Raw genomic sequence first — 11,815 nt, 5'->3', positions numbered from 1 at the left:
CAGTCTTTTTTTTCTATCTATTTATTTATAAAGCCAACAATAAATTACACATTTACAGCCTCTTGTAAATATCAAATCTCATAAAAAATACTGTACCACAAAGAAAAATGGTTATTTAAATAAAATAAAAAACCCAAAACAAAGTACTACAGGGCATTGATATACTTCATGATGTTGAGCAAACGATCAGATGTGTTGTGTGTGTGTGTGTGTGTGTGTGTGTGTGTGTGTGTGTGTGTGTGTGTGTGTGTGTGTGTGTGTGTGTGTGTGTGTGAAGGACACGGTGAACGAAGTGATGACTTTCTTCTTCTGAACATCGATCAGTTGTCTGGGGAAAAACCATCCACAAGCATTACGCATTATTTCATACAATTATGTAACAAATTCGACTCGAATCACTAAATCCACTAAAGAGGTTACTCTTTCTGTCCATATACTTTTGGACCTACATGGTGAAGGATTTCACGTACAAATACAAACACGGATGGAGAGAACCTGAGCCGCCTTTTGCACAGGATTGACGGTCCTGAAATTACAGTGCTTACGAAGGACAAACACCTCGGGACCGGTGTCTCACAGATTTAGCACCTGAAGTTGGTTAAAAAAAGGCAGCTGTTGAATGAGTGAATGCATTTTTATGGCAGCTGTTGAATGAGTGAATGCATTTTTATGGCAGCTGTTGAATGAGTGAATGCATCTTTATGGCACCTGTTGAATGAGTGAATGCATTTTAATGGCAGCTGTTGAATGAGTGAATGCATTTTTATGGCAGCTGTTGAATGAGTGAATGCATTTTAATGGCAGCTTTTAAATGAGTGAATGCATTTTTATGGCAGCTTTTGAATGAGTGAATGCATTTTTATGGCAGCTGTTGAATGAGTGAATGCATTTTTATGGCAGCTGTTGAATGAGTGAATGCATTTTTATGGCAGCTGTTGAATGAGTGAATGCATTTTTATGGCAGCTGTTGAATGAGTGAATGCATTTTTATGGCAGCTGTTGAATGAGTGAATGCATTTTTATGGCATCTGTTGAATGAGTAAATGCATTTTTATGGCATCTTTAAAATGAGTGGATGCATTTTTATGGCATCTGTTGAATGAGTGAATGCATTTTTATGGCAGCTGTTGAATAAATGAATGCATTTTTATGGCAGCTGTTGAATGAGTGAATGCATTTTTATGGCAGCTTTTGAATGAGTGAATGCATTTTTATGGCAGCTTTTGAATGAGTGAATGCATTTTTATGGCATCTGTTAATTGAGTGAATGCATTTTTATGGCAGCTGTTGAATGAGTGAATGCAGTCTTTATATCAGGGGTGTCAAAAATACAGCTGGGAACAGCAGCAAAACCGATCAAAACTATATTAATATATATATATATAATAATATTGACATTGTGTTGTATCTATATAAAGCATCATTTGGACCAATTATTTTGTAAGTGATGCATGTTCAGTCAAAGACATTAGAGATCACTGAAAATGAAATATATATATATAGAGAGAGAGAGAGAGAGAGAGAGAGAGAGAGAGAGAGAGAGAGAGAGAGAGAGAGAGAGAGAGAAAGATGGTCTGCTAACTATTTTTATTAATTTTTTTACTTGATTAAATAAAAACTTGGTCTACAAATCTTGATAGTTAATTCTTACATATTTTCTTAGATTCATTAGAAAATAGGTGATAACGGTGCTGATTGGATTAAGATTAATAATTATCAAGGGAGAGGGTGTCTGGTGATCATGAGGCCTCGTCACTTCTTGACAAAATACGGTAGAACAATAAAAAAAATGGTACCATATAAAAGTTTATAAAGCCAAAAAAATGACGTTTAGATTCCGAATAAAGACGGAAAAACGTTTTCGTTTAATCTGATGTTAGAGCTTGTATCCTGTATTTATCTGATATTTAGATTATATTTCGTAGGTTTTTTAACCTGTATGAGTTTAATTTTGTATCATAATAGTCTGGGAAGCTACAAAACAATGGGAACCAACACACCCACAATTCGGTCCGTTTTTTATGAAAAAAAGCACAAAACATTTATATGGGGGAAAAAAAAACGATAAATTGATGGAAAGTTGTGTTATTGGTATCAATAAACAAATAACTGATAATGATTGGTGTGGCACAATTCTTAGAGTTATGGAGTATAATCGACACCCCCCCCCCTTTTTTTTTTATTATTATTATTAATTCTAAATTATTTCGATGCAATTTTGACCTAAAGCTGAACTCGGAAACTGGAGCCCATTTAACACTCAGGACTCCCTCCATTACTCAATTCTGGTCAAATTGAGTAGTTTCATTTTCGAGGCTGTCTCGGTCTCGGTCTTGTGGACCAGTGTGACTTGGACCAGGTTCGGCACTCCTGCTTTAAACGCTGTAGATGTAACTGACTGGGTTTCATTTGTGTTCCCTGTATGCAACTTTTTTTATGGGAAGACAATTTAAAAACTGCTCACGCATGATAAGAGGCTGTGTTCAATCAGCGTACATATTTCAAGACGGGAAGGAAAAAAATAATTGACAGATTTACACATTGTCTTCATTCAGTAAAAAAATCTAATAAACACCACGGATTAGAGAATCATCAGATCATCTTTCAGACCTTGTGTGTGTGGGTGTGTGTGTGTGTGTGTGTGTGTGTGTGTGTTCCATTTACAGTATCTACAAGTGCACCCACAAAAATAAGTTGCAAACAAAAAAGCAAGTCATCACTTCTAATTAAGGTGTATTATAAATCAGTCCAGAGTCAGGGGGTGGGTGGAGAATAAAATCATTCTGAAACATCTAATTTGAGAAACATCTGTCGGAAATCTTATTCTCCAAAATTAGAAGTTCAGGCAGACCACCATGGTTGCTAGATTACCTCCTAGTTAACAATATTAAAGGTTGATAGTGGATTTCAAAACTGCTTAATACACTATATGGGCAAAAGAATTGGGACACCTGATCTTTCTAGATACATGTGCATCTTCCTCAAACTGTGATACTAAGTTAGAGGCTCACAGTTGTATTGGACATCCTTGAAGACATTTTCCCCTTTACTTGAACTAGGACCTGCTCCAGTTTTAATGATATGAGTGGAAGATCTGCTATAGAGCTTATAAACTCTACTGGGAATGTGAACGCTGACTGCACCCCAGGCCTCCTTACTTTCATTACTACCTGACTTTACTAACTGGCTGAATAAATCTCAATCTCCAAACCCAATCTAGTGGAACATCTTCCCAGAAGAGTGGAGGGTATTTATAAAAGCAAAATGTGCACATATAATAAGGTGTCCACAAACATTTGGTCCTACGGTGGGTGTGTGTATTAAAGCATTTATGGGAATCTGTAGTTATTAATAATCAATACTGATCAATTAAAAGACATGATCATGTGTGTATGCATCGTTTGTATAAATAAAATAAAATAAATTCAAGGCCATTGTTGTGTGAGGAGAAAAAACGGTGTGCTTACAGAGCACACCGTAATCATTCAAAAATAAGGCAAAAGTCTGATTCATGGAAAAAGGCAGAATAGACTTCGTTCCCATTATAAGCTTCATTGCACAATTCTGATTTATTTGCTCAGATCTTTATCACGACTCATTTTGTCTCTGATGTGAACGTGATTTTTTTCGAAATACCAACATCAATCTATCCATGTCAACGATCCAAGTTTGAATAATTTATATATCTCATTATATAATTTTGCTTTCCGAATCCAATTTTGAAACGCATACAAACGTGGTTACAGTGTTTGTATTTTTTCTCCGTGCAAAAGAATCTGAATTGTGTGACTTATAACCTGAACGTAGCCTAAAACAGCTTCCTGGTGAATCCAAACGCATGGGAAAGTAGATGAAGATGGTGCTTACGTCCGAATGTCAGTTCAAATCAGCAGCATTTCTGTCTCAGATCCGTGTTCAAGTTTGGAAATTCAAGTAATGGCAGAACAAACGGTAAACAGCCAACATTCTCAATGAACACTTTTTTCTCACATTTAAAAAAGAGAAATGTGGAAAAAAGATAAAAAAAAAAAAAAAAAAGATGTAGATGTGCGAATCACATACAGGAAATGGACTGGGGTAAAAAAAAAAAAAAAATAGAACGTTCATTTATCCTAAAAACATATTACGCTCCTGATGCTGCAATTGTTGATTGTTAATAGCTGAATATTACAAAGAAGCAAATGAAATCTGAGCCGAGTCATGGAGTCAATTTTTCCTTTACATATAGCACACTTTCATTCTACAGATGGAATCTGGTGAGGAATCGGTATCTTGTAACTATTTGTATTTCAGACGACGCCAGGTTTAAATCTGAATACAGAGAATGTGTTGGTATTAAAGGTTACATTAGCACCAAGAACGAGGCAGAAAAAAGGTTCTGCTAATAAAACCGATGTCTCTACAAAAGCTGGAAGCACCAGAGAGAAACTTCTGGGTTTGAGGGTCTAAAAGAGTTGAGGTCAAAAAACACAGATGTGTGTAGGATTAAGTCCATGTAAAAAAAGAAAGTGTGGATCAGCAGCTATATCACCATTATAGACACACAGTGTAACGTAACGCTCAAGTCACAATTCCTAAGTGCACATCAATCCCATATACAGTATTTACCATACAGATATGGTATCATTTATTTACCCTAGAAAGCCAGTCAACCTTTTATAGAACCACCCCCGTGTGTGTACACGAGGCAAAGTGAAGAAAAAAGGGCACGTATTCCGTATGTACAACGTCTCATGTACACGTCAGAAAACACTGCTCACTTGTGCTTGTGAACAAAAAAATATTAACACCCGAAATGCACATTCGTTTGGATGATTAGATGAAAAAGAAAAATGTCGAAAATACTATTCGTGTTTTTCTACGTGTCCCAGTCCAGCTCCCGGGATGCGATCCGGACCAGCCTGAGCTCGAGCTCGAAGGCGTCGGGGCGCTGCCTCGGGTCGGCCGCGAGCATCTCCCTGATGAGCCGCTTCATTTCGGCGCTCATGCTTTTCATCCGCGCCGGAATCAGCAGCTCCATGTTGGGGTTCTGGAGCAGCGCCTCGCCGAGCGGGACGATCGCCTCGCCGTGCTGCACGTAGCTGCCCAGGAGTTCGCGCTGTGTGCCCTTTTCCACAAACGTCAGACGCTCCACCATCGCCCAGATGATCACGCCCAGGGCAAAGATGTCCGCCTTGGCCGTGTAGCAGCCTTCACGTGCTTCGGGCGCCATGTAAAAGTCAGTTCCGCATGCTGTGGACAGGAAGCAGCGTTCGACGCTCGCTGGCTCGTCCGGATCCAAGCCGGACGCTGAGCAAACCTTGGAATCAGAACAAGAAAAGTTCACGTAGCGCATAACATTTTCACAAATTTCTAATATTTTATTAATAATCTTTCTAATATTCATTACGAAAGTTTCTCCTCAGAATGACCTTGAGATCCCGCTCTTACCTTGCTCAGCCCGAAATCGGCCACTTTCAGCGTGGGTTCAGCGGGACCGTGCGAGATCAGGATGTTATCGGGTTTCAGGTCTCGGTGGATGATGCGATTGCGGTGCAGAAAGGCCAGAGCACTGCCCAGCTGCAGCATGAAGCTGGCGTTGGTGCGGCGGCTCGGTTTGCGCGAGAGCAGGTACGCGTTCAGGTCGCCGCCGTCGCAGAAATCCGTAACGAACCACAGGTATCGGGAGCGACGCCCATCGAACGCCAGCTCACCCTTCAGGGACGTTTCTACTAACTGGAAAGGGCACAAATGGGAGACGTTACGTTCAGCTGAACTTCTCATGACATCATCTTTGGATCCATTAATACCATTAGTGTTCATTGGACAAAAGGTTTGTGGACACCTGACCACACTGGTCTCCGTTTACTCTAATAATAACCTCCACTCTTTTCTCTTGGGAAGATGTTCCACTGGATTTTGTGGAGATTTGTACTCATTCAGCAAGTTAAGAGTAAAGTCAGGGACTGATGCAGGTGAGAATGTGAGAAGGTCTGGGGTGCAGTCAGCGTTCACATTCATCTCAAAAGGTATTTGATACGGTTTACAGTGTTACAGCAGGAGATCTTCCACAATTTCCGACCCGTCGGAACCGCAGCAGCTTCAGACTGAATTCCGTCTCGTTAACATTTGCTGATTGTAAACGTGAAAAAAGCGTAGAACGTAAGATGAAAGAGAAACAAAAGAAAGGGTAAAGCGAAAGCAGAAATATTATTAAGCTGTGGGAAAGTAACCAGCTGCGGCGAGCGAGTCTGCATTGTTCAGGCATGCATGCGTCTCTGCAGTGCTCTCGGCAAGTCTCGCGCTCAAACACGCAGCAACGTGCAGTTCATGCGAGATCCAGCCTCGGCGTGCGTGTCTGCTCGGAGTCTGCGTGTCTGCTCGGAGTCTGCAGTTGTGGAGAAAATCGTGGTGCATATCAGTGCTATTTAGGAATCAGAGCCAAAACTACTGCAGAACCGCTAGCTAAGCTCTGGTACATCTCACCACATCCTGCCGCATCGAAAGTTCCTCTCCTCGCAACGCGGATGCGATCGAAGAAACTGCTGCTTCAGAAAACACTATCTGGCGTGAGCTTTATTAACCACGGAGAGTGCAGCTGATCTACATGGTCTGTGCTGTAAATAAATAAATAAATAAATAAATAAAGCCCGATCAGATGCTAAATCCAACAACGTGCATGCATCGTTAAAGAAACATCTTCCATGAAAAGGCCATGGTTGGTTCATTGTGCGTTTCATCACATCCTAGCACATAAGATTGTGCAGAAGTGTTAGCCAGTGCCTCTGAACTTCCTGTGTTTGGTAGCAGGCAACAGCACAAAATGCCCTTCTGCTCTTCTTAGCCAACAGCAGCTGCACTTCAGACGTGATGATGATCTACACAAGACAGATGTTCCAGTGCAGAAGATCAGGCCTGGATCTTCTAAATCATCTACGGCAAACTAGCATCATGTAGCAGCTTACAAAAAACATTAGGAAGACGCTGCGTTCAAAAGTATGTGGACACCATCATCATCATCATCTCCCAAAAACTTGGTTTCCTATGGTGTTGCATTTTCCCCCTCACTGGACCAGAGCAGGCTTGGTGAAGAAGACATGGTGTGTCCAGACTGGAGCAGAACTCTGCTGTGGTGTAGAGCCCTGACCTCCTCGAGCCCCACGAACACAATTGGAACGAACCAGGACGAGATGTTCAACAAGTATTCTGAAAGCATCAGGTTCTCTGACCCTCAAGAAAACGTCCAGAGAGGCGTGATGGTGCTGAGGCTTTATTTCGAAGTTGAGCTTCATGACAGACATCGTGGCAGTAGCAGAAATCTGATTGGTTGTTACATGTTGGTCTCATTTGTAGTTACAGCAACAAACAAAAACGTTCTGACGTGCTAAAGGGAGCATTTCAATGAGCATTAGAGAATATCAGAAAAGTAGAACCTAAAATGTTTAGATGAAGACCCCACGGAAATGCTGCAGATCTTTTCGTTTATAGATGTACTGGCCACCAACACCTGGCCTTCAAAGATAAGCCATGAAGTTCTCACACTGCAGTTTCTTTAAAGAAATGGAAGAATGTTCATCATCACCTACAGACATACCTCCAGGTATGAAGACGAGCCGGATCCGTGGTTCATCCTCTGAGCGAGTCCTCCTCTCTGGAGCACACATTCCTTCAGGTGAATGACGTTCGGGTGCTGACTCTGGATGCTGCTCAGGGCCCAGAACTCACGCAAAGCGAGCTCTACGTTCTCAGGTGAGTGGCAGCGGATTTTCTTGACGGCGACGCGAGCTCCGGTCCACTGCACCACAGCCTCGTACACCACGCCGTAGCTGCCTCGGCCCACCTCTTGAATCAGCTCGTACTTGGCTTGGCTGCTCACCATCCTCTTCTTCAACTGCAGGTTGAAAGAGAAAGAAAAAGAAACACCATCAGACCTAAAAATTACTTATAGTGTGTATTACTGCAGGTTTAAAAAGAGCTGATGAGGCACACGTACACAACATAACACCGTTCTGTGATCCAGCTGCCTCTCTTTTCCTGTTGTCACATCCCCGTGTTCAAACGCCATCTGCATCGCTGAAAAACAAAAACACCCAGAGTGGTGGCCGTTACGTTGAGTGGAAACATCTCGAGCAGAGAGGAGAACGGTGCACAACAGACCAACACGAAAAAAACCTGTTCACAACCAGGTCCTCTTTTCTGCAGCCTCAGGTTCCTGTTCTTGGCCTACAAACCTGAGATCATCTAGTCGAGGCAGGTAAACTACACCGAATGAAGAATTGCTATGAACTGGATGTTTTCTGTTTTGTGCACCATAAGCTAAAGATTAATGTTAGGGGTGTAAAATTACACAAAATTCATTGTTCGGTACATACCTCAGTTTTGCTATAATTATACCTAAATGATCGACTCCAGGTTGATGACAAGATCATTTGTTTCCTTTCCTTGCGTATTTATTTGTGTTGAAATTTTCCCTCCCCACATATCCGGGCTTTGGACCGACGCTCAGAGTGCACCGGCTTGTGCGACCCTGATGTCTGGGTTTTCCATTCCGTTAAAAGCATCACCGCAAAATCCTCGTTCGTTTCAATATGCAAATAACCATGCTAATTCGATAAATATGCAAATGAGAACTAGTGGCGTCACGTGGCGCCCTCGAGCGACTTTGGTATTTACATCACATGGACCACCATTTTTTTTGTAAATATTAATATAGAGAATATGACTCTTTTTTACCCCACTGGTGTGACAGGGTCCAGACTACAGGCCAAATCACGTGCATGAGGACCAACAGTGTGTTGTCTGGAATAGAGTGTAAGTTCAGCACACTGCATTCTGCAGGAACCTGGAGAACCTGCTGTTCTACAGCTTACACCTAGCTGGTAGGCTAATTGGCTCATGATGATGACAAACCTCACCACAGTATCATGAAATGCAGCGAACCCAAAGCGCCTCCTGAGCAGTTTTCATCGCTTCTTTGTCTGTAAGAACCTCACGCACTGTTCCTCCTCAGTATTGTCTTCCAGGAACACGGAACATCATCATGACAACAGGCTAAAACCTAATGCTAACTCATGTTGACAACTCTGTGGATTTCCTGCACACAGACACACACCTGCAACACGACACGAAGTGCACGCGCGGCCTGCACGCGCTCATCACACACCACCGAAAAACGAAGGCAGAATCGTTTACCTTCCTCAAGTTTAGCCGAAATTCACGTGTTTGCTTCCGCGGCTCTCCGTGGCAGCCATTATACTCGCGCGCGCTCACGCACTCATGCGCGCGCTCAATCGTGCACGGCGCTTCCCGTGCTGTCCGAGAACGAGCTTCCTCTTCCACCTTCCCTTTCGAATAAATCTGAATAAATCTATCCATTCATCAATTAATCCGTTTACATGAGCAGCACCGCCACCTGTCTGCAGAACAGAGGAATTGATGTTTGTTTGTTTGTTTGATCGGTTGATTTACTTGTTTGTTTATATATTATTTCCATCAAACCGAGTCAAATGCTATCCGATTCGAAAACTCCTGTTCACACCTACATACGGATTTGGGAGAAACATATTTAAGTTAACAAAATATGAAGTTATACGATGGAGCCATAATTTGGACCTCCTTCAGCTGCCTGGTTCCTTCTCCAGGCTGCATGCTTCCATAGGTTTTTGATAGTTCTCATATCATCAGAATAAATATGGTAAATGTTTTGTTTCCTCGGATGTTCCAGTGTGCTGTGTGTTGAGGGACGATATTCTGGTGGAGGAACCTATAAGCTGCAACTGGAGCTTTTCAATGTTCCAAAACATCACCTCCTCCAGCCATCATCTTCTTGTCTTTAAAAGCTTCATGTTTGTGAACGTATATGAACATGCAGCTGATGCGCCTCGTCAAAAAGCTCCAATTTGGAAAAACACTAAATCACCAATCCATTTATCCTGTTGTTCTGTTTAATGAGCAATCGTCAGAATAGACATACTTTTAATGTGTTTCAATGAATAAATAAATCAATAAAATAAAAGCGAATTAAAAATAACACTTAATAAAAAAAATGTGGTTGCAAAAAAAAGGGAAATTTTTTTCCATATAAAAGAAAAACAAAAGCACTTGTGTAATATTTAAAGATATTTATTCACTAGAAAGCATTTAGTGAATAGTCACATTGAAACATTCTCGGTCACAACATTCTTTGCATGCTTCATCACAACGTGTTAAAGTAGAAGATCAAGCTGAACCCGTGCGATCATCAGAGACGGGGCTCCGTAACCAACCCTCTAGCTTGCCACAACATGGCTACATTCTTTGGTCATTTGATTATAAAAAGGTTTTCATCGAAACACTGAATGTAATGCACAGGAATGAGGCCAATAGAAAACATACACAACATCACGACAAAAATCAACAAAATGTCAGACTGAAGCTATTAAACGGCTTGAAAAAGTACCCGTCGTGCAGCGTCGTTTCTACAGACGCCGATCGTTCGGACCTTTCTCAAACCCCCGTGATTTGTGTAGGAATGACGTCAGTCTCTAACGTTTGCGACGTCTCGTCTCCTGAGATAATGATAAGACTAACAGCATTTCATCTTCAGTTCTAAAGACACTAAAATCTCCCAATTGAACGTGCATCCCAGGTTACAGCACGTGACTTTTTTTCCTATTACACCTGAAATCATTTTAGCACTAAAAACAAAACACACACACACACACACACACACACACACACACACACACACACCTTTCACATTACACTTTAAATTGGACACTGGACTGAAAAAAAGCAGTCTCAGACCAGGTCCACTTCCTTTTCAACATCCTGAGGTAGACTTGTATAGATTCTGAACAAGGTAGAATGCCTTGTTTTGTTTCTTCTTTAAATAATAAAGGAAGGATGAAATAACTCAACCCACCCCATTAAAAAGAAATAAAAGAAATGTAAGACACAGCGATCTGGAATATTTCTCACACTGAGCAGCTGTTCCTACATGGCACTATTCTACTGTAACACCAACTACCATGCAAATAGAGAAGATAAAACAATTATATTATTATGTAGGAAGAATATACAAGAACAATCTTCAAGCCTGGGGCAAGACTCAGCTCTAAAGCATTTCACAAACTGATTGATTTGGCAAAGTGTCAGATTATGGATAGATCAATCTGAAGTACACTATATGAACACAATTATTGGGACACCTGACTTTTCCATGGCCTCCTCACCTTCTCACCTACATCAGAACCTGACTTTACTACCTGGCTAAATGAATTTCTACACAATCTAGTGGAACATCTACTCAGAAGAGTGGAGGATATTAGAAGAGCAAATGGAGACTAGATGTGGAATTAAATGTTTAAAAAGGGACAGGATTTTATCATCAGGTGTTCACAAACCTTTGGTCATACAGTGTATGTAAACTAGAAAAATAAATTGTAAATGTCTTCAAATTTGAGAGACAAAAACTAAGAAATGATCGTATCGACTTCCCAAATTACGGAAGTCCTAAGAGGCCATGCATTATAAAATTTTTTAACATTCTCGTTTTCTTCTGATCATCGTTTTCTTTCTCGCAATTTCAACATAACAAACGCCACTGTTTCCTCATGATCATTTTCTCTGTGTATTCGGCATAAGAGCATGTTCTAGAGGAAGCATCATGGATAATAACCATAACCAAGTCGTGATCGACGAGAAGGAAACAAAATGATAAGGCGTGTCCTCTTTTAGAAATTCCATGTAAAGTTATTGCGAAATGTAAACATTGTTTTTTTTTTTTTATTAATGTTTTCATACAAATCAAAAACACTCACTAAAAAAGACATGAACAAACCCCTGCTAGAATCCT

At 41.0% G+C, this 11,815-nt stretch overlaps 1 protein-coding gene across 2 annotated transcripts; it reads right to left on the bottom strand.

The window, feature by feature from the left end:
- Positions 1 to 3,895: 3,895 nt before the first annotated feature.
- pdik1l (PDLIM1 interacting kinase 1 like) lies at positions 3,896 to 9,291 on the bottom strand. Of its 2 annotated transcripts, none has more exons than XM_083543359.1 (5): positions 9,092 to 9,291; positions 7,973 to 8,052; positions 7,574 to 7,870; positions 5,431 to 5,715; positions 3,896 to 5,299 (listed from the first exon to the last, which is right to left on the bottom strand). In XM_083543359.1, the coding sequence occupies exons 2-5, from the start codon at positions 8,048 to 8,050 to the stop codon at positions 4,859 to 4,861; spliced, it is 1,101 nt and encodes a 366-aa protein (XP_083399485.1). In that variant the 5' UTR covers positions 8,051 to 8,052; positions 9,092 to 9,291; the 3' UTR covers positions 3,896 to 4,858. The 2 variants fall into 2 exon arrangements, with proteins under 2 accessions (XP_083399485.1, XP_083399484.1); XM_083543358.1 differs by having other exon boundaries at positions 9,172 to 9,291.
- Positions 9,292 to 11,815: the final 2,524 nt, after the last annotated feature.

This window comes from Silurus aristotelis, assembly GCF_946808225.1.
Source record: "Silurus aristotelis genome assembly, chromosome: 6".
NCBI classification, from domain to species: Eukaryota; Metazoa; Chordata; class Actinopteri; order Siluriformes; family Siluridae; genus Silurus; species Silurus aristotelis.
This window is presented reverse-complemented; position numbering and strand designations above follow the sequence as displayed.

What these genes read in the sequence shown, in the direction of transcription:
- pdik1l (XM_083543359.1), bottom strand. Translation starts at nt 8,050, where the DNA reads ATGCAGATGGCGTTTGAACACGGGGATGTGACAACAGGAAAAGAGAGG. An exon ending in ACAGAACGGTGTTATGTTGT is followed by an intron (nt 7,871 to 7,972) that starts GTACGTGTGCCT and finishes TTCAACCTGCAG; the next exon opens with TTGAAGAAGAGGATGGTGAG. An exon ending in GCTCGTCTTCATACCTGGAG is followed by an intron (nt 5,716 to 7,573) that starts GTATGTCTGTAG and finishes TGCCCTTTCCAG; the next exon opens with TTAGTAGAAACGTCCCTGAA.